At 49.0% G+C, this 18,702-nt stretch overlaps 1 protein-coding gene across 1 annotated transcript in view; it reads right to left on the bottom strand.

Moving 5' to 3' along the window:
* The window catches only part of LOC134403922 (collagen alpha-1(I) chain-like), a 51,875-nt gene that overhangs the window by 22,108 nt on the left and 11,065 nt on the right, over positions 1-18,702 (bottom strand). Inside the window, exons 5-7 of the mRNA XM_063134465.1 lie at positions 17,137-18,058; positions 440-582; positions 169-236 (exon numbers count right to left, since the gene is read on the bottom strand). Of these exons, the coding sequence (XP_062990535.1) occupies positions 169-236; positions 440-582; positions 17,137-18,058 (1,133 nt within the window). The remainder of the gene's footprint in view (positions 1-168; positions 237-439; positions 583-17,136; positions 18,059-18,702) is intronic.

The following is an 18,702-nucleotide window of genomic DNA, read 5'->3' as shown; positions in this document are numbered from 1 at the left end:
GCTCCCAGCAGAGCATGTGGGTTGGAATCCCCCTGCCCCACCAGGACTTCCTTCATTTGAGGACCCCTGGCAGGTGACCAGGGAGCCACTGCCCAACCCATCCCCCTCCACCCCATGGGTCTAGCCCATGTTATTAACTGCAGGTAACGCTGAGGCTGCTGCTCATACCATCCGAGGGACAGGTGGCAGCCACCCGCATCCTGAAGGATTCGTCATACCTCAGCGATGCCAAGGTACTGAGACAGATTGGAGGTTTGTCAGAGGGCTGCACCTGCACCACCATACCCACAAACATCAAACAGCCAGGTAACTAGTTGGCCCAGTTGCATCCTATCTTCTTCCTTTGGCTCCTTTCCTGGTTTCTGTTTTATCCTTGGTAGCAGAGAGCAAGTGTTCACCACATGGAAGAGCTCTGCAGGGTACCTTGATGTAACTTTACGGCTGAACCTCAAAAGCCTGGCTGAGCTCCTGCCATACCTGCTCATGCGCCATCAAAGGTGTGGCCTGCTGAGGGGTAAAGCTGCCCAGTGGCACCCTCAGCTGCTGGTAATGTGCAACGATGCCCGTGGCTTTACCCCAGAACTAGAAATATGAGTGGGGGTGAGAAGCCCTTACCCCTCAACATTCTCTGTACCTATGAAGAAGGGGATGAATTCAGACCGGGGCGGGGGGGAATATGCCCCTGGTTGAGGATGACTCCCCCATCACCTAGTACTGGCGGTGGGGGGGGGATATGCCCCAAAGGTATCCTTGCCTGTTGCCTTGCCAGAATACTTCTTCAATAAGGTTCCTAAGGCCTCAGATCAGATAAAACCACAGAAAACAAACTGGGGAATTTCTATAAACTTCTAAACACAATGGCAGCAAATATGATTAACTACAGTAGCAAATAAGAGTACAGTAAGTAATCACATCACGTATCATGCTCAAGCATAGAATGATCAAAGGGAAGATACTGGGTGTGGTCAGTCCTGGCAGGGGGTCACGTCTGCTGGCAGAAAGCTGTGTGCGTAGCGCATGGTGTGATGCCCCATGGTGTTTCTATTATTATTATTATTATTATTATTATTATTATTATTTATTTATTTATTTATTTATTTATACAGCACCATCAGTGTACATGGTGCTGTACAGATAACACAGTAAATAGCAAGACCCTGCCGCATAGGCTTACAATCTAATAAGTTGTAGTAAACAATAAAGAGGGAAGGAGAATGCAAACAGGCACAGGGTAGGGTAAACAGGCACCGGGTAGGGTGAAGCTAACAGTATAGAGTCAGAACAAACTCAATATTTGAAGGCTATAGGGAAAAGAAAAGTTTTTAGCTGAGTTTTAAAAGCAGTGATTGAGTTTGTAGTTCTCAAGTGTTCTGGAAGAGCGTTCCAGGCGAAAGGGGCAGCCGAAGAAAAAGGACGAAGCCGAGTAAGGGAAGTGGAGGTCCTTGGGCAGGCGAGAAGCATGGCATCAGAGGAGCGGAGAGCATGAGCGGGGCGATAGTTTGAGATGAGAGAGGAGAGATAGGCAGGAGCTAGACCGTTTTAAACAAGTACCATGGTATAATTGTCTTTCTATAATTGTTTTACATGTATTTGCTTTTGGCTAACAAATGTTCTAAAATATAATCTATGATTATCTTATAAAGCAATTGTATGTGATTCCGTGTTTCCTTGCATTCTAAGACAAACCACATCTCTCTAAAATCAAGCTAGGTGTAGGCAGGAGGTAAGGGCCAGTCACTAGTAAGCAGGGAATCTGATTAAAGAGATTTATTATCCTTAAATTTTCCCCTTACAGATTGAACACCAAGGTCTACCTTGCCCACAGCCACTTCATGGAGCAGGCAGGAACTGGGCTTTGCCACAATATCTTAGGGCCACAGCTACTAGTCTGACTGAGGCCATAGCTAGACCTAAGGTTTATCCCTGGATGGTCCAGGGGTCAGACCTGTTCATCTAGGTGACACACAGGGGATCCAGGGCTCAGGCAGGGGCGAACCCTGGATGATGCCAGGATAAACCTTAGGTCTAGCTGTGGCCTGAGTTGTAGAAAACTCCGCAGAGTTAGTGGAGAGCAGCAGGGAGGGACTGGCGTCAGGGTTTTGGCATATCATGCCAAGAGCTAGCATCCCTTTTTGGGGGGTCTTCATTAAGCTCCCCCACCCCCCCCACCCCTTCTAACTGTCCTCCCTTGCCACCTAGTGGGGCTGCTGTGGAAATGCAGCCACATCCAGGGGATCTGTGCAAGGAATGAACCACGGAACAGGAAATGGACCTATTTGTGGTGGGATTCAATCCGGTACTCTTCTACTGGACACAGCAAAAAAAGCTTAAATGTTGTTTTGGGGAAGCAATTCTGCTGCCACCTCTTCTTACACTGCCTCAATAAAGGACAATTTCAGACCTCAAACTTGGGCAAGATGTGTGGGGTGGGGGAGCAGGCGGGGCGGGGGGTAGTCTTTGATACAAAGCTCTTTCCGTCTCGCTGCTTTAGGCAAGGATGGTAGAATGAACTCTCTTGGGGCAGCTTTGCAACCAGTGCTAGTCCTGAATGAAAAGGACTCTCCCTATGAAGAGAGACTGAAAGAACTGGGCATGTTTAGCCTGGAGAAGAGAAGATTGAGGGGAGACATGATAGCACTCTTCAAAGACTTAAAAGGTTGTCACACAGAGGAGGGCCAGGAGCTCTTCTCGATCCTCCCAGAGTGCAGGACACGGAATAACGGGCTCAAGTTAAAGGAAGCCAGATTCCAGCTGGACATCAGGAAAAACTTCCTGACTGTTAGAGCAGTACGACAATGGAACCCGTGACCTAGGGAGGTTGTGGGCTCTCCCACACTAGAGGCCTTCAAGAGGCAGCTGGACAAGCATCTGTCAGGGATGCTTTAGGATGGATTCCTGCATTGAGCAAGGGGTTGGACTCGATGGCCTTGTAGGCCCCTTCCAACTCTGCTATTCTATGATTCTATGAAAAGCTTCACACACACACACAGGTTACCACCCATTCTGGCTTGGGCTGGATTCTTTGTTCTTGGTCCATGTGGGGCGGGCTGGGGGCTTTTTCCCATGCTTGAGATTGTTGGGCATGGCCCTCGCAGACATATTGCATTTATATGCTTCATGCCGATAGTTAGAAAATATGGCTTTCAGAGCTTATCAACTGGGGATGGTGGAGGAAGGAAGATTTCTAGGTATTGATTGGTTGCAAGACTACTATGGTCTTACTAGAGCAAATTGTGTGTTGCCTTGGGGCTAGTAGTCTAAGAATGGTTGAAGAAAAATATGTTTTTCTATTTCCCTTGAGACCAGAACAACTTTAAACTTTTAAAATAAACATACTACAAATAAACAAGAAAAGGTTTTAAAAACCTCCTCCTCTATCAGCCCCTTTCCCAACATTCTTTCCCTGTCCTTTCATTGGCCCAGCACTCTAAGAACTCACAGGAGTGAGCATTATTAAATATGCAGATACACACTGTGTCACATTGGCATTTATCCCTATTGAGTGTAAGGTTGTATTCTCCATTATGAGCCTGCCCGTTCTCTGAGATCTTCAGGGGAGGCACTTCTCTCAGTCCCACCACCATCACAGGCACACCTGGTGAGAAGGCAGGAGAGAGGGCCTTCTCAGTGGCTGCTCCAGAGCTCTGGAACTCCCATCCCAGAAAGTTAGACTGGCTCCCTCCCTGGTGTGTATCCAGAGGCAGGCTAAAGCTTTTTTGTTCTGCCTGGCCTTTCAGGAGTAGTCTGGACCTCTGTTTATGCACTGATAATATATTAGGGTGTTTGTTTTTTTAAAAAAATATTTTTAAATGTTTTAATATTGTAGCTTATTTAATTATAGTTTTAATTTTTGTATATCTCTATTTGTTTTAACTGTACATGTTTTACTTTGTAAAGCCGCCTCGAGTCGGTGGGAAATAATAATAATAATAATAATAATAATAATAATAATAATAATAATAATAATAATAGCATTAACTTCCCTTTGGTCTCATCCCTCTCCTTTCTCCCTTCTTGAGTTTCCCAAGGCCAACCTTTAAACTTTCTGAAGTTCCAAAATTTCCTTCATGTCCACACTGCTCAAACTTCAGTTCAAAATAAAAATGAGCAAATTCACTCTGGTAGATCTTGAGTAATAATAAGTCATAAAATGAGATGAGCCATTGAGATCTGCAAAGAAGACAAATTGGTCCACAATGTGCCAGCCATGTTCTTTGTGGTGGTGGTGGTGGTGGTGGGTAGGTTGCTACCCACATTAAATGCTCCCGTTTTAACAGCTCTGCTTCCAGGTTACTGGTCCACTTCTTCCAGCCCTCCTTCCAATTGCTGCTCTGGCTCTTGAGTGGGTTTTGTCCCTGCCTTAAGCTTCCTTTTTAAACAAATTTTAATCATAGAATAGCAGAGTTGGAAGGGGCCTACAAGGCCATCGAGTCCAACCCCCTGCTCAATGCAGGAATCCACCCTAAAGCATCCCTGACACATGGTTGTCCAGCTGCCTCTTGAAGGCCTCTAGCGTGGGAGAGCCCACAACCTCCCTAGGTAACCAGTTCCATTGACATACTGCTCTAACAGTCAGGAAGTTTTCCTGATGTCCAGCTGGAATCTGGCTTCCTTTATCTTGAGCCCGTTATTCCGTGTCCTGCACTCTGGGAGGATCGAGAAGAGATCCTGGCCCTCCTCTGTGTGACAACCTTTTCAGTATTTGAAGAGTGCTATCATGTCTCCCCTCAGCCTTCTCTTCTCCAGGCTAAACATGCCCAGTTCTTTCAGTTGCATACTGCTTTGTTTCCAGACCCCTGATCATCCTGGTTGCCCTCCTCTGAACATGCTCTAGCTTGTCTGCATCCTTCTTGAATTGTGGAGCCCAGAACTGGACACAATACTCTAGATGAGGCCTAACCAGGGCCAAATAGAGAGGAACCAGTACCTCACATGATTTGGAAGCTATACTTCTATTAACAAGACCCCAGGCCTTCTCACTTTGGAATTTCTTGTCCATAGGAATGGTCCTGACTGACGCCCATATACATTTCAGGAGATTAATCAAGCACTACCTTCAAAGGAAGGATGCCATGAGCTAAACCGTGAAGGGACACCCAAGATGGGAAGGTCATGGTAGAAAGGTCAGACTAAATACGATCCCTGGGGAAGGTAATGGCAACCCACCCCAGTATTCTTGCTGTGAAAACTAAATGGATCAGTACAACCAGAGATATGTCAGTATACCATCGGAAGATGGGACCCCCAGGTTGGAAGATGGTCAAAATGCTACTGGGGAGGAACAGAGGATAAGCTCAACTAGCCCCAGATGTGATGACGCAGCTAGCTCAAAGCCGAAAGGATGGCTAGCGGCCGACGGTGCTGGTGCATTTAGAACACGAATCCGATGTTCTAAAGATCAACACACCATAGGAAGGAACCTGGAATGTAAGATCTATGAGCCAGGGCAAATTGGATGTGGTTATTGGTGAGATGTCAAGATTAAATATAGATATATTGGGTGTCAGTGAACTGAAATGGACTGGAATGGGCCAGTTCACATCAGATCACCACCAGATCTACTATTGTAGACAAGAGGATCACAGAAGAAATGGAGTAGCCTTCATAATTAATAATAAAGCGGCTAAAGCAGTGCTTGGATACAATCCAAAAAATGATAGAATGATCTCAATTTGAATTCAGGGTAAGCAATTTAACATCACAGTGATCCAAATATATGCCCCAACCACAGATGCTGAAGAAGCAGAAGTAGATCAGTTCTATGAGGATCTGCAGCACCTACTGGATAATACACCAAAAAGAGATGTTATTTTCGTTACAGGAGACTGGAACGCCAAGGTGGGTAGTCAAATGACATCCAGAATTACAGGTAAGCATGGTCTAGGAGAACATAATGAAGCAGGACACAGGCTGATAGAATTTTGCCAGGACAACTCACTGTGCATAACAAACACTCTCTTCCAACAACCTAAAAGATGGCTTTATACATGGACTTCACCAGATGGCCGACACCGAAATCAGATTGACTACATCCTTTGCAGCCAAAGGTGGCGGACATCTATACAGACAGTAAAAACAAGACCTGGAGCTGACTGTAGTTCAGATCACAAACTTCTTATTGCACAATTTAGAATCAAACTAAAGAGAATAGGGAAGACCCACAGATCAGTTAGATACGAGCTCACTAATATTCCTAATGAATATGCAGTGGAAGTGAAGAATAGATTTAAGGGACTAGATTTAGTAGATAGGGTCCCAGAAGAACTATGGACAGAAGTTCGCAACATTGTCCAAGAGGTGGCAACAAAAAACATCCCAAAGAAAAAGAAAACCAAGAAGGCAAGATGGCTGTCTGCTGAGACACTGGAAGTAGCCCAAGAAAGAAGGAAAACAAAAGGCAGTGATAGGGGGAGATATGCCCAATTAAATGCAAAATTCCAGAGATTAGCCAGAAGAGATAAGGAATTATTTTTAAACAAGCAATGCGCGGAAGTGGAAGAAGACAATAGAATAGGAAGGACAAGAGACTTCTTCCAGAAAATTAGAAACATCGGAGGTAAATTCCAGGCAAAAATGGGTATGATCAAAAACAAAGATGGCAAGGACCTAACAGAAACAGAAGAGATCAAGAAAAGGTGGCAAGAATATATGGAAGATCTGTATAGAAAGGATAATAATATTGGGGATAGCTCAGACAGTGTGGTCAGTGAGTTAGAGCCAGACATCCTGAAGAGTGAGGTTGAATGGGCCTTAAGAAGCATTGCTAATAACAAGGCAGCAGGAGACGACAGTATCCCAGCTGAACTGTTTAAAATATTGCAAGATGATGCTGTCAAGGTGATGCATGCCATATGCCAGCAAATTTGGTAAACACAAGAATGGCCATCAGACTGGAAAAAATCAACTTATATCCCCATACCAAAAAAGGGAAACACTAAAGAATGTTCAAACTATCGGACAGTGGCACTTATTTCACATGCCAGCAAGGTAATGCTCAAGATCCTGCAAGGTAGGCTCCAGCAATTCATGGAGCGAGAATTGCCAGATGTACAAAACTAGAGACCAAATTGCCAATATCCGATGGATAATGGAGAAAGCCAGGGAGTTCCAGAAAAACATCTATTTCTGTTTTATTGACTATTCTAAAGCCTTTGACTGTGTGGATCATAACAAACTGTGGCAAGTTCTTGATGGTATGGGGATACCAAGTCATCTTGTCTGCCTCCTGAGGAATCTGTATAACGAACAAGTAGCAACGGTAAGAACAGACCACGGAACAATGGACTGGTTTAAGATTGGGAAAGGGGTACGGCAGGGTTGTATACTCTCACCTTACCTATTCAACTTGTATGCAGAATGTGCTGGGCTTGATGAATCCAAGGCTGGAGTTAAAATCGCAGGAAGAAACATTAACAATCTCAGATATGCAGATGACACCACTTTGATGGCTGAAAGCGAGGAGGAGCTGAGGAGCCTTATGACAAAGGTGAAAGAAGAAAGTGCAAAAGCTGGGTTGCAGTTAAACCTCAAAAAAACCAAGATTATGGCAACCAGCTTGATTGATAACTGGCAAATAGAGGGAGAAAACGTGGAGGCAGTGACAGACTTTGTAGTTCTGGGCGCAAAGATTACTACAGACGCTGACTGCAGCCAGGAAATCAGAAGACGTTGACTTCTTGGGAGGAGAGCAATGACAAATCTTGATCAAATAGTTAAGAGCAGAGACACCACACTGACAGCAAAGGTCCGCATAGTTAAAGCAATGGTATTCCCCGTAGTAACCTATGGCTGCGAGAGCTGGACCATGAGGAAAGCTGAGCGAAGGAAGATAGATGCTTTTGAACTGTGGTGTTGGAGGAAAATTCTGAGAGTGCCTCAGACTGCAAGAAGATCCAACCAGTCCATACTCCAGGAAATAAAGCCAGACTGCTCACTTGAGGGATTGGTATTAAAGGCAAAACTGAAGTACTTTGGCCACATAATGAGAAGACAGGAGACCCTGGAGAAGAGGCTGATGCTAGGGAAAGTGGAAGGCAAAAGGAAGAGGGGCCGACCAAGGGCAAGATGGAGGGATGATATTCTATAGGTGACAGACTTGACCTTGGGGAAGCTGGGGGTGGCGACGGCCGACAGAAAGCTCTGGCGTGGGCTGGTCCATGAAGTCACGAAGAGTCGGAAGCGACTGAACGAATGAACAACAAACAACAAAAAATGGCTGCTTAGTCTACATGTGTTCTGGATGAACATTGCTTTCCCTGGCTGTCTATTGTTTCAAGCCTGGAGGGGGACACTGAGCATTTGTGGGGTATACCAATATAAAAACAAACAACTCCTTCCAGCCAGCGTGCCTTCTGTTCTGCCTGACTTCATCAGCTGTCGGTTCCACTGCGCGGTCTCCTTTGGAGCAGGTGGAAGCAGCCTGCCTTGCAGCGCCAGGCCTGTCGCAGCTCCGACTGCGTGAAGACCCACCAAGGTTTGAGGGCTCCTGCAACTCAGCATGACAGCTCCCAGCAAGTGGCCAGTAGCCCTTCTTCTCCACAAGCATCTAATTTTACAGCTGTTCAGTAGGAGAAAATACTAATTGCAGCTACTGTTCATTGTTCAGCTTTCATCTCCATGTGTTTGTTGTGTGCAAACAAGCTAAACTTAGCCCTAATTGTTCTGTCAATTAATTGCTTCATCTGGGAGACACCTGTGTTGTCTCTCTCTGGACTCCCATCTGCAGAGGTTGAGCTTCCTCTTCCGGCGTTCCTGGGGCTCCCTTCTCCCTCAGCCACTTTGCTTTGGCAGGAGGCAAATGAGTGACAGAGCAGCACTGAAGCCAAGGCGCTGGGGAGCAACCGCTGGGGAGGCCTCTGGCACTTCCCTCCTGCTCTTAAGCCTCCCCAGAGGCCTCTGGCTGGTCTGGTGCAGCTTCAGGGCTCTTCTGATGTTCTTCTTATGCCTCTTGCCCCACAAGTTAGTGGGGACAAAACTGTCTATACATTGGGGCCATAGCTAGACCTAAGGTTCATCCCTGGATCGTCCAGGGGTCAAACCTGTTCATCTAGGAGACACACAGGGGATCCAGTGCTCAGGCAGGGGTGAACCTTGGATGATCCCAGGAGAAACCTTAGGTCTAGCTGTGGCCTTGGTTGGGCCTCTACTTCCAGCCAGATGAAACTGATCCCAGGGACTGGAGCTGTCTTCTGGGCAGCCAGCTCGCCATTCCAGGACTTGTTTTTTCTCCAGCTGTAGCCTTCCCTGGTGCTGGTAGTACAGGTGACCTTCCTCTGGGGCATATCCCATTCTCAAAAAGCTTGGGAGCTGCTCTTTGCCAGCACCCAGTCACATAAACACACGTCCAATGGCAGCGGAAAATGGGGAGCTCTGCTGGAATGAAGGACTGAGCTGTTTGATGTGCTTTGCCTCCATCCTGTTCCTTTACTATTCTTCAGTGAGCAGCTTTTGCCACAAAGTAGTAAATAGCACTATTAGCCAAAGGGCTGCCTCCTCCTCCTTCTCCTCCTCCTCCATGGACCTGAGACCCATCAGCGATGCATTCCTGGAGGTGTTATTAATTTGTGCATCAGGCTGGAACGCCTGAGGGTACCCATGGGAGCATTAAGCATGCCAGCATGTGAGAAGAGCCCTGCTGGATCTGTAATCCATGGCCTTAACTGATATTGATTTGTTTGAGATCAACATTAGCCTGATCCATGGTGCAAGCACAGATTATTCAATTGGGGCCCAGTGAAGGCTGAGCCAGTGGGAATTACATTTGAAGTGTTTATCAAAACAAGCAACAAAATCATAGAAAACAATAGAAAATGGTCAGCTGTAGATCAAGGTAAGAAATAAAACTTAGATTACTCAGTTTAAAGAAGCACACAAGGAGTGGAACACAAAATCCAGTAAACTGAACGACGGCTCCTCTGTTTGCCTCACTTTAGAAGGATGAAGGAAGAAGGAAAGAACGTAACAAAAGTGGTGCTGGATCAGACCAAGGTGGGGCCATCTCGTTCAGCATCCTGTCACAGTGGCAAACCAAATGCCCCCATGGGAAGCCCACAAGCAGGATATGAGGGCAAGAGGCCCCCCACTCCCACTGTTGTTCCCCAGGGACGGGTAATTCAGACGGACCTGCTGCCTCTGCTACTGGAGGTGGCACATAGCCATTAGAACTAGTAGCCATTGGTAGCCTTACCTTGCAGGGATTTGCCTAATACCCTTTGAAAGCCATCTCAGTTTGTGGCCAGCACAACTTCTTGTGGAAGTGAATTCCATAGATACAAAGCGCCTCCACAGGAGGCATGTGAGGTGAGCCATCTATCCGTTGGGGCAGGCAACCAAAAGACTGTCCAAGTGCTCCTCAGCTCTAAACATCATTACATTTTACATCATTATGTTACTCTGCGTCATGGATATGTACCTCATGCATGTACCCGTTCCGAACACTACCCCAGCACCTCCAAAAATGCTCAGAGAGAGCAAGAACACATCTCTACATATAAGAGAAAAAACTGCACCTTTACCATTCTTTTCGTCTTCTGGGGTCTTTCCACAAATGTCCTTTAGACAGCGACCAACAGCGATGTAGTGATGGCCACCAGTTTGCATGGCCTTAAAAGGGGGTTGGATACATTCCTGGAGGAGAAGGCTATCCAAGGCTATCCCGGATGACTACCTGCTACCTCCAGTATCAGAGGCATTAAGGCCACAATCCAGGGATAAACCTTAAGTCTAGCTGTGGCCTAAGCCTGTGTAATTAAGAGCATTATCTGATGGCTTGAATACGTGAAAATGATATGGTGATAAACCTTGGAGGGTTCCACTCTAAATGAATAGCCGCGGCTCCTTTTGTAAACCAGTTGCGTCCTACTGACGAAGAATTCTCGAAACAGGACTTGTACTGGACTATTGTTTATTAGACGCGTTATGAAATTATATTAGACGCTTCATTAAATTATTTATTAGACGCATATTTATGAGATTATTGATTCTTGTCATGAATGTTTAATGGATGCCAACGTATTGTAGGCTTCATTATGAAAGTTTGATGAACACCTTGTAAATGTTATCTATATGCCTGTCTTTTGTACATTTGTGATATCTTTTGAACTATTTGTCTATAAAAATTTCTTAGTACCTTTGTGGTTGAGTGTTATCACTTATTGTACCTAAGCCTGTGTACACCAGTTGCTGGGGAACATGGGTGGGAGGGTGCTGTTGCACCTGTGTCCTGCTTGTGGGTCCCTAGTTGACAACTGGCTGGCCACTGTGAGAACAGAGTGGTCTGATCCAGCAGGGCTCTTCTGTTCTTATATTCAGTTGGGTGGATAAATAAAACACCTTTTAGTTTTTACGCAAGTGCAGTCCCATCTAGAACAGGCAGACTCCCTAATTCTCATACCCGTAGAGAGAGTCTCCATCTTATCAGGACTGAGTCTCATTCTGTTGGCCTTCATCCAGCCCATCAGTGCATCCAGGCACTGGCTGAGAATGTGCCTGGATTCTCCCAGTTCAAATGTTGCAGAGCAATAGAGCTTGGTGTCATCAGCATACTAACGACACCTCGCCCCAGATCTCCTAACGTCCATCCCCAGCAGATTGCTATTGATATGAAATAGCATCAGGGACAAGGTGGCCCCTTGTGGTAGCCCACAGCATCGCTGCCAGTGTTCCAAGGCACTTTCATGCTGTAATGCTCCTTTCTGGAACCATCCCCACACATCAGAGAGGAACCATTGCAGGGATAATAAGAGGAAGGTCGGTTTTTCTGCCTCTGTTTTAGTGAGCTATATGATAGTTTTATCTTTATGACCCTGTCTTACAAAGTTAACATTCAGCTTGCTTTTTGCTTACTACTTTAAGCTCTTATGATAAGGCAGCACAACAATCCAATAAATACTGTATGATTTATTGGGCTGACTTAAGAGGCTGTATGCTTCCTGGGAAACTCACATGCTTGCATGTTCCTATGCATGAACTGTTAATCTTTTGAGGATAAACTCTTCTTTTGCTTACCCCACGGCTTTTTTGATTATTCAGTTTGGGGTTCCCCATTTTGCTGAAGTCTGAGCTGGTCCAGGAAGAGATGTAATCTCACTCACTGCAGACTGCAGAGGGACTTGGGTTGAGCATCACATGCTAGTCACTGGAAGACCCAGTTAATGCAACCTTTTCCCAAGGCCGTAGCTAGACCTAAGGTATATCACAGGATCATCCCAGGTTCACCCCTGCCTGAGCGCTGGACGCCCTGTGTGGCACCTAGATGAACAGGTTTGGCCCCCAGGACAATCCTGGGATAAACCTTAGGTCTAGCTATGGCCCAAGTCTTCAGAAAGCCATTGCCAGTAGAAGTTGAGACTACTGTAGTTCCAGATCTTCCTTCTCCTCCTCCTCTATATGCCATTGAAAAGTTTCACCTGACAATTCCGTGCATGTCAGCTTGCTGTTCAAGGCACAAGAGGAAAAAGTGTCAGCTCTCCTTGACAGCCAAAGGCAAAGCATGCTGGAATCCTTTTAGCTGTAATTCAAAGCCCTAAACGGCTTGGGGCCAGGTAATTTGAAGGAACGCCTCCTCCCATACGTGCCTGCATGGACCTTAAGATCATCCACAGGGGTCCTTCTCTGTGAGCCCCTTCCAAAGGAAGAGAGGCAGGTGGCTACTAGGAGGAAGGCCTTCTCTGCTGTGGCACCCCGGCTGTGGAATGAGCTCCCTAAGGAGGTTCGCTTGGCACCTACAGTGTACTCCTTTCATCGCCAGCTGAAGACCTTTTTATTTTCTCAGTATTTTAACACTTAATTTAACTTAAATTTAAATTTTGCTGTTTAAATTCCATATTTTAACCTATATCAATTTTTGCTGTGTGGTTTTATTCTGGTTGTGCTTTTTATATTCATGTTTTTAAATGTTGGTCGTTTTCATGCTCTTCATGGTTTTAATTTTTGTGAACTGCCCAGAGAGGCTATTGGGCGGAATAAAAATGTAATAAATAAATAAATAAATAAATAAAGACAGAGTTCTCAGAACTTGCTCAACTCTCCTGCTGACTCTCTCTTCAAATACCTAAAAGGTTGTCACACAGAGGAGGGCCAGGATCTTTTCTCGATCCTCCCAGAGCGCAGAACACGGAATAACGGGCTCAAGTTAAAGGAAGCCAGATTCTGGCTGAACATCAGGAAAAACTTCCTGACCGTTAGAGCAGTATGACAATGGAACCAGTTCCCTAGGGAGGTGGTGGGCTCTCCCACACTAGAGGCCTTCAAGAGGCAGCTGGACAACCATCTGTCAGGGATACTTTAGGGTGGATTCCTGCATTGAGCAGGGGGCTGGACTCGATGGCCTTATGGGCCCCTTCCAACTCTACTATTCTATGATTCTTTGATTCTATGTACCAGACTTAGCTCTAGCTGGATCATATCCATTGATTATAAGATCCTTGGGCATGTCCTGTGCTGAAGAGTGCATATGAAACCATAGAGGAAAGCAGTCCTTAACCAGGGTATCTCATCTGTGTGGAGTGGTTTAGGATGCCTTGTCTTAGACGTGGGCTAGTTGCAGCCTTCCCATGAGATCCCCTCCTAGTTGTAAGATGCCATCAGTTTAATGTGCAAAACACTTCAAAGGGTTGCACAAGTTGCCATGTTCCTGGAGCCCATTCATTCAACATGTCTTTAATCACATCAAGAGCCAGAACAGACGGCAGGCTTAAATGATATACCATTAATGAAAGGCGTTAATTACCAGACACTGATTCCTTTATATGTAATTTGAGCGCCATGCAATAATTTAGTCCCGAAAGTTGCCAATTTAATGTAATTTATTTCCATTTAGTTTTTAAGTCAAGTTAATCTATTCCACTTTCTCTGCTCTTGGTGTGGGTTGTGAAGCTGTTCCCACCTCGTATCTCAACGTTCCAAACCACAGATGGGAGAACCTTCTGGGAGCTCCACTTGGAGTGACGCCGTTTGTGATACCGGTCTTATAAGGGTGCCAAGTGGTTCCCCGAAGCGAAGCCATGTCAGGCTGAATTCTGGTTGAAGGTACATGGGAACTGATCCATTTGCCACATACTCGTATGACCTGTGACATTAAAGGGCTGTGTGTCCTCCTGACTTGGATGTCTTGAATCTGACCTAAAGCCAGACTGTTACTGGTTTTGCCTTCCAGGATTCTGAAACTAGCATTCTTGGTCATCAGCATTTTCAAAGCTTGGTGTATGGAGGAGGTTTTGCCCTGGCTGGAAGTGGGAACTCAGGAAATATAGGACTCATGGGATGGGGACCAATAACCACTCAGAGAGCTTCGGCTATTGGGTAGTATAGAAATGTAATAAATAAATAAGCTTCTCAATTTCTCAACTGTCTTTTAATTTCAAGCTGATCTGAACAATGTGGGATGTGTAATTTTTTGGCTTGAGAGCACCCTAATCTAGTTTAATGCTAGTCATTGGTCTCTGAGTGGACAGTTGGTATCCTGTGTACTCATGTATTTCATTTCAAGATGTCAACTGAAAACTGGTTTGGGTACTTGAAATCAGGATATAAGCTGTTGCCAAAACTGGGACCATATTAATTTGTCTTCCTCCACACGACAAATCAGTTTGATTGAAACTGACTGAGCTGTAGCTGAGCCACTGGGATTCTCAATCCAAATACTTATTTGCGTCCTGTGTGTGTCCTTAAGAACATCAGAAGTGCCATGTTGGATCAAACCAAGGGTCCATCTAGTCCAGCGCTCTGTTCACACAGTGGCCAACCAGCTGCCAGCCAGGGACCAACAAGGCAGGACATGGTGCACCAGCACCCTCCCATCCATGTTCCCCTGCAACCGGTGTATACCATAGCACATAACCATCAGGGTTAATAGCTAGCTATTGATAGCCTTTGCCTCCAGGAATTTATCCAACCCCCTTTGAAAGCCATCCAAATTGGTGGCTATCACCATACCTTGTGGTAGTGAATTCCATACTTTAACTCTGCACTGTGTGAAGAAGTCCTTCCTTTGATCTGTCCTGAATCTCCCACCCATCAGCTTCATGGGATGACCCCATCGGGTTCTAGTATTACGGGAGAAGGAGAAAAATGTCTCCCCTTCCACATTCTCCACACAATGCATAATTGTGTCTATTCGTGTCCTGTGTGTGTCCTTCCCCAGGAAGGGAAGCCTGGCTTGACTGTGAATTTCTGGGCAGGCTGACAGACCTCAGGTCATGAGGAGGGCGACAGCCACCCCTTTCCTTTCCAGCTGCAGGTCGATTGGAGGATTCACTTCTCAGGTGCTGTTGAAGTGACTCTGGGATCCAGCAGGTGGCGCCTTTCCCTCTAATATCAGAACCCGGTGCTGGCCTCCGGCTCTGCAGCCCCCACCCCCACCCTTTGGATGTGGGGCGTAGGGGAGTGGCAGGGAGGGGTCTCCAGCGCTTCACTTGTAAATGATAGTGTGGGCAAGCCATGGGCAAAGGCACTACGCACGTGCTCAGTGGTTTGCTCTTTTAACTGGTACGTCTTGTGTGTTAAAAATGTGAGCGGCACCTGCAGCTCAGCGGTCAGCGCTGACCTCATTTGCAGCCCCCAAATCCATTTTCAGTGCTGAGGTTTAGCACTGGGACCTGTCGTTAATGCAAAATGAGAGAAGTGCCTCTGACCATGTGCAGAGTGACGTTCTCTCACCACTGAATAAGTAGAAGCAGCAGCAGCAGACCACCTATGCCCGTGATTGGAGGGCAGGGCACGTCCTCTGGGCCAGACTGGCCTAATGGCCAACAATAATAATAAAATAATAATAATAATAATAATAATAATAATAATAATAATAATTTATTTCTTACTCGCCTCTCCACTTGGATCGAGGCAGAGAACATAAAAACCGATTAAAAACATAGTATATATGATTTAAACTTCCTAAAACCCTAAAAACATTCTAAAATTCCACTGGACAGGCCTTTTGGACATTCAGTTTAATCAGGCCCCACCACTAACGTGTTCAATGAATGCTTCCACCCAAAATCAGCACAGCTGTTCACCCCCAGATGGGCCCGTGGTCTGATCCAGCATAGCAGGGGAATGCATGGCACTCTTGCAAGAGGGAGAACTGAACTGAGAAGGGGCTTCTGTGAGTGTGTGTGTGTGTGTGTGTGTGTGTGTGTGATACCTGCAGCCCAGGGACAGAACAGGAACCCCAAACAGTGCTTGGCTACCGGTTTCAAAAGCAAGAGGTGGAGGAGGCATGTCATGGGCCTTAGCGAGCCACTCTGCCCACAGCCTAGGTGAGAGAGGCAGCTGGCCTTAGGAAGGGCATCTCCACTCCCCACCGCCACCCCAATGCATGTGCCCTAAACATGTCCCCCATTGGCCCTTCCCATTTACGCCACGCATGGGATCCAGGGAGATGCCCTGGGCCTGAATGGGTTGGATGGAGATTCATCCAGCCTCCTCCTGTCCTGCCAAAGAGCCGGGAAACCTGTGTGGAGCTGGCCGTGTGTGTGTGTGTGTGTGTGTGTGTGTGTGTGTGTGTGTGTGTGTGTGGCGCAGTTCCTTCCAGGTTTGACTCTTGTCCTTGAAAGGAGCCATCCACGCAAAGCAGCCAGGAACTGCTGCTCCCAGAAGCTATTTCCAGCCCTGGCTCAGCTGTGCAGGTGAGAGGAGGAGGCGGGTGAGCCAAGCCGGGCCTGGCAGGCAGCCCGCCTCCGCCGCCTCGCTCCTCAGCAGGTGCAGAAGCGCGAGGGCCCCGATCTCTTCCCTGGGATCCCCGATGGCAGCAGCAGGGGCCCAGAGCGGACCGCCCCCGCCCGCTCCGGCTCTTATCTGCCCTCCGTCACAGCGCGTGCCAGGCCAGCAGGCCGGCCTCGGCCTCCCGGTCCTGCTGCTGGGGAATCCATCACTTCAGGCGGGCTTCGGGGAGATGGCTGAGTGATGCGTCTGCCTGGGCCCAGGAAGACCTGGCGGGCGGCTTATCTCCAGTCACCTTCCCGGGCTCCCTACTTTGTCTTCCGCCGCGCGATTCCTCTCCTACACACACTTCGCTGCCGCTGTATTTTTCAATATGCTGCGCATGAAATCCTGCCCCCCCTCACACACCGCCTCCCGGCAGAAGCAAGGGCGTGCCTTTACTGGAGCCAGGGGGGCCTCCCGAGCCCCCCCCCAACACACCCACCCCTGGGGCTGGCCTTTGGCCATCTCGCCCTTGGGCTGCAGCAGCTCTCGGTCCTTTGGCAGAGAACGAGGGGTGCGAAGGCCCCCCGCCCCCCCGCCCTTTCTGTGAGGTGCGCTGCCCCCACGCACGCCCCCCCCTCCTCTGGGCGCTCGCCAGGAGCGTCGCCAGCCTTGCCCGGCTGGGCGGTCTTTGGCCCCCTCTGGGCTCTCGGCTGGGGCTGGATCAGATGGTCCGCCGGGCCCCTGGCGGCGGCGGCGGCGTCCCGGGAGGCTCCCCGCCTGGTCTCTCCGCGGGCGGCTCTGGGCCAGGAGCGCTGCGGAAGGGCTTTCTTCTGCCCGGGTCTGGGCCAGGGCGCCTCCCGGTCCCGGTCCTTCTTTGCAGGGGAACACTGCCGTTGCGATGCAGGCAGCCACGGCGAGTCCCAGGGCGGCGGTGGAAGGAAGCCGACGCAAAAGGAGCCTCGGGGGCGCCTCGGCGGGTGTCGGGCTGCCAGGGACATCCAGGCCTCCGGGACATCCAGGGGCCCCGAGGAGGCTCCTCCCGGCCGGCTGCGCAGAGGCGGCCGCTCGAGCGGCCCACCCGGCCAGGGAGGCGAGCCCTGGCAGCCGGGACGGCGGGGCGCGCGCACTGTCGCCCCCGCGGGCCCAGGAAGAGAGGCGCTCGGGGGCAGGGGGCTTCCGGGGGCGGCGGCCCTTCCGCAGCGGCCACTGAGAGGGGCGGAGGCTGGCTCTGTTCCGCGCCTCTGGACCGCTAAGCCTGGAGGGCGGGGAGGAGCCAGAGGGCGGAAGGGGAGTTTGGGGACGGGGCCGCCTGACGGCTGCTCGGCCGGGCCGGCGAGGGGTCCTTGCGGAGCTCTGGCGCAAAGCTCCTCGGGTCACCTCGGGCATCATTCTCCCTTCACCTCCCTTCCGGGAAAGGCTGGGGGGGGAGAGGGGAGGGGGGCTTGAACCGCCGGGCTGGAGCAACAGTGTCCCAGCCAGGGACCTACAGGAGTGGGCGCGGGGCGGGGGCGCTCTCGGCCGCCTGCTGACTCGCCTTTCTCCAGCAGCAGACAACATCTCGGCCCCATCAGGCCCTTATTGATTCCTCGTTAGCACCGCTCAGGACGGCTATAAATCTCTGCTCGCCAAAGGTTATGTTGTTTGTCAACCAAGCAACAGGAGCCCCCGCGGCAGAGCGAACCCAGAACCGGAGCGCCGGCGGAGGGGGGCCCGTTGGCCACCGGGAAAGGGCTCCTGCCTCCAGCACGGAGGGAGGGAGGGAGGGCGGGACGGGGCCGGCCCTGCCCGGGGAAAGCGCGGCGGCGGCGGCCTCTCATTGCAGGGCATGTGCCCTTGGGCCCAGGGTTCGAGAATGGCGGCCCACAGCCAGTCCCCAATGCCAGGCCAACCATGTGCTCTGGGAGGGTAGGGAGGGACTGGGAGGGCAAGGGGCATCTCATGAGCAAGCGACCGCCTGGGGTGGGGGGCTGGGCAGAATGGCCTCAGGGATGGGGAGAGCCATGCTTCCATCAGCAGGCAGGCAAGGTGAGGGGGTGAGTGAGTGACGGGACAGGGTCAGTT

This window comes from Elgaria multicarinata, chromosome 9, assembly GCF_023053635.1.
Source record: "Elgaria multicarinata webbii isolate HBS135686 ecotype San Diego chromosome 9, rElgMul1.1.pri, whole genome shotgun sequence".
Lineage (NCBI taxonomy): Eukaryota > Metazoa > Chordata > Lepidosauria > Squamata > Anguidae > Elgaria > Elgaria multicarinata.
Note: the sequence above shows the minus strand (reverse complement) of the source record. Positions and strands in the feature narration are given on the sequence as shown.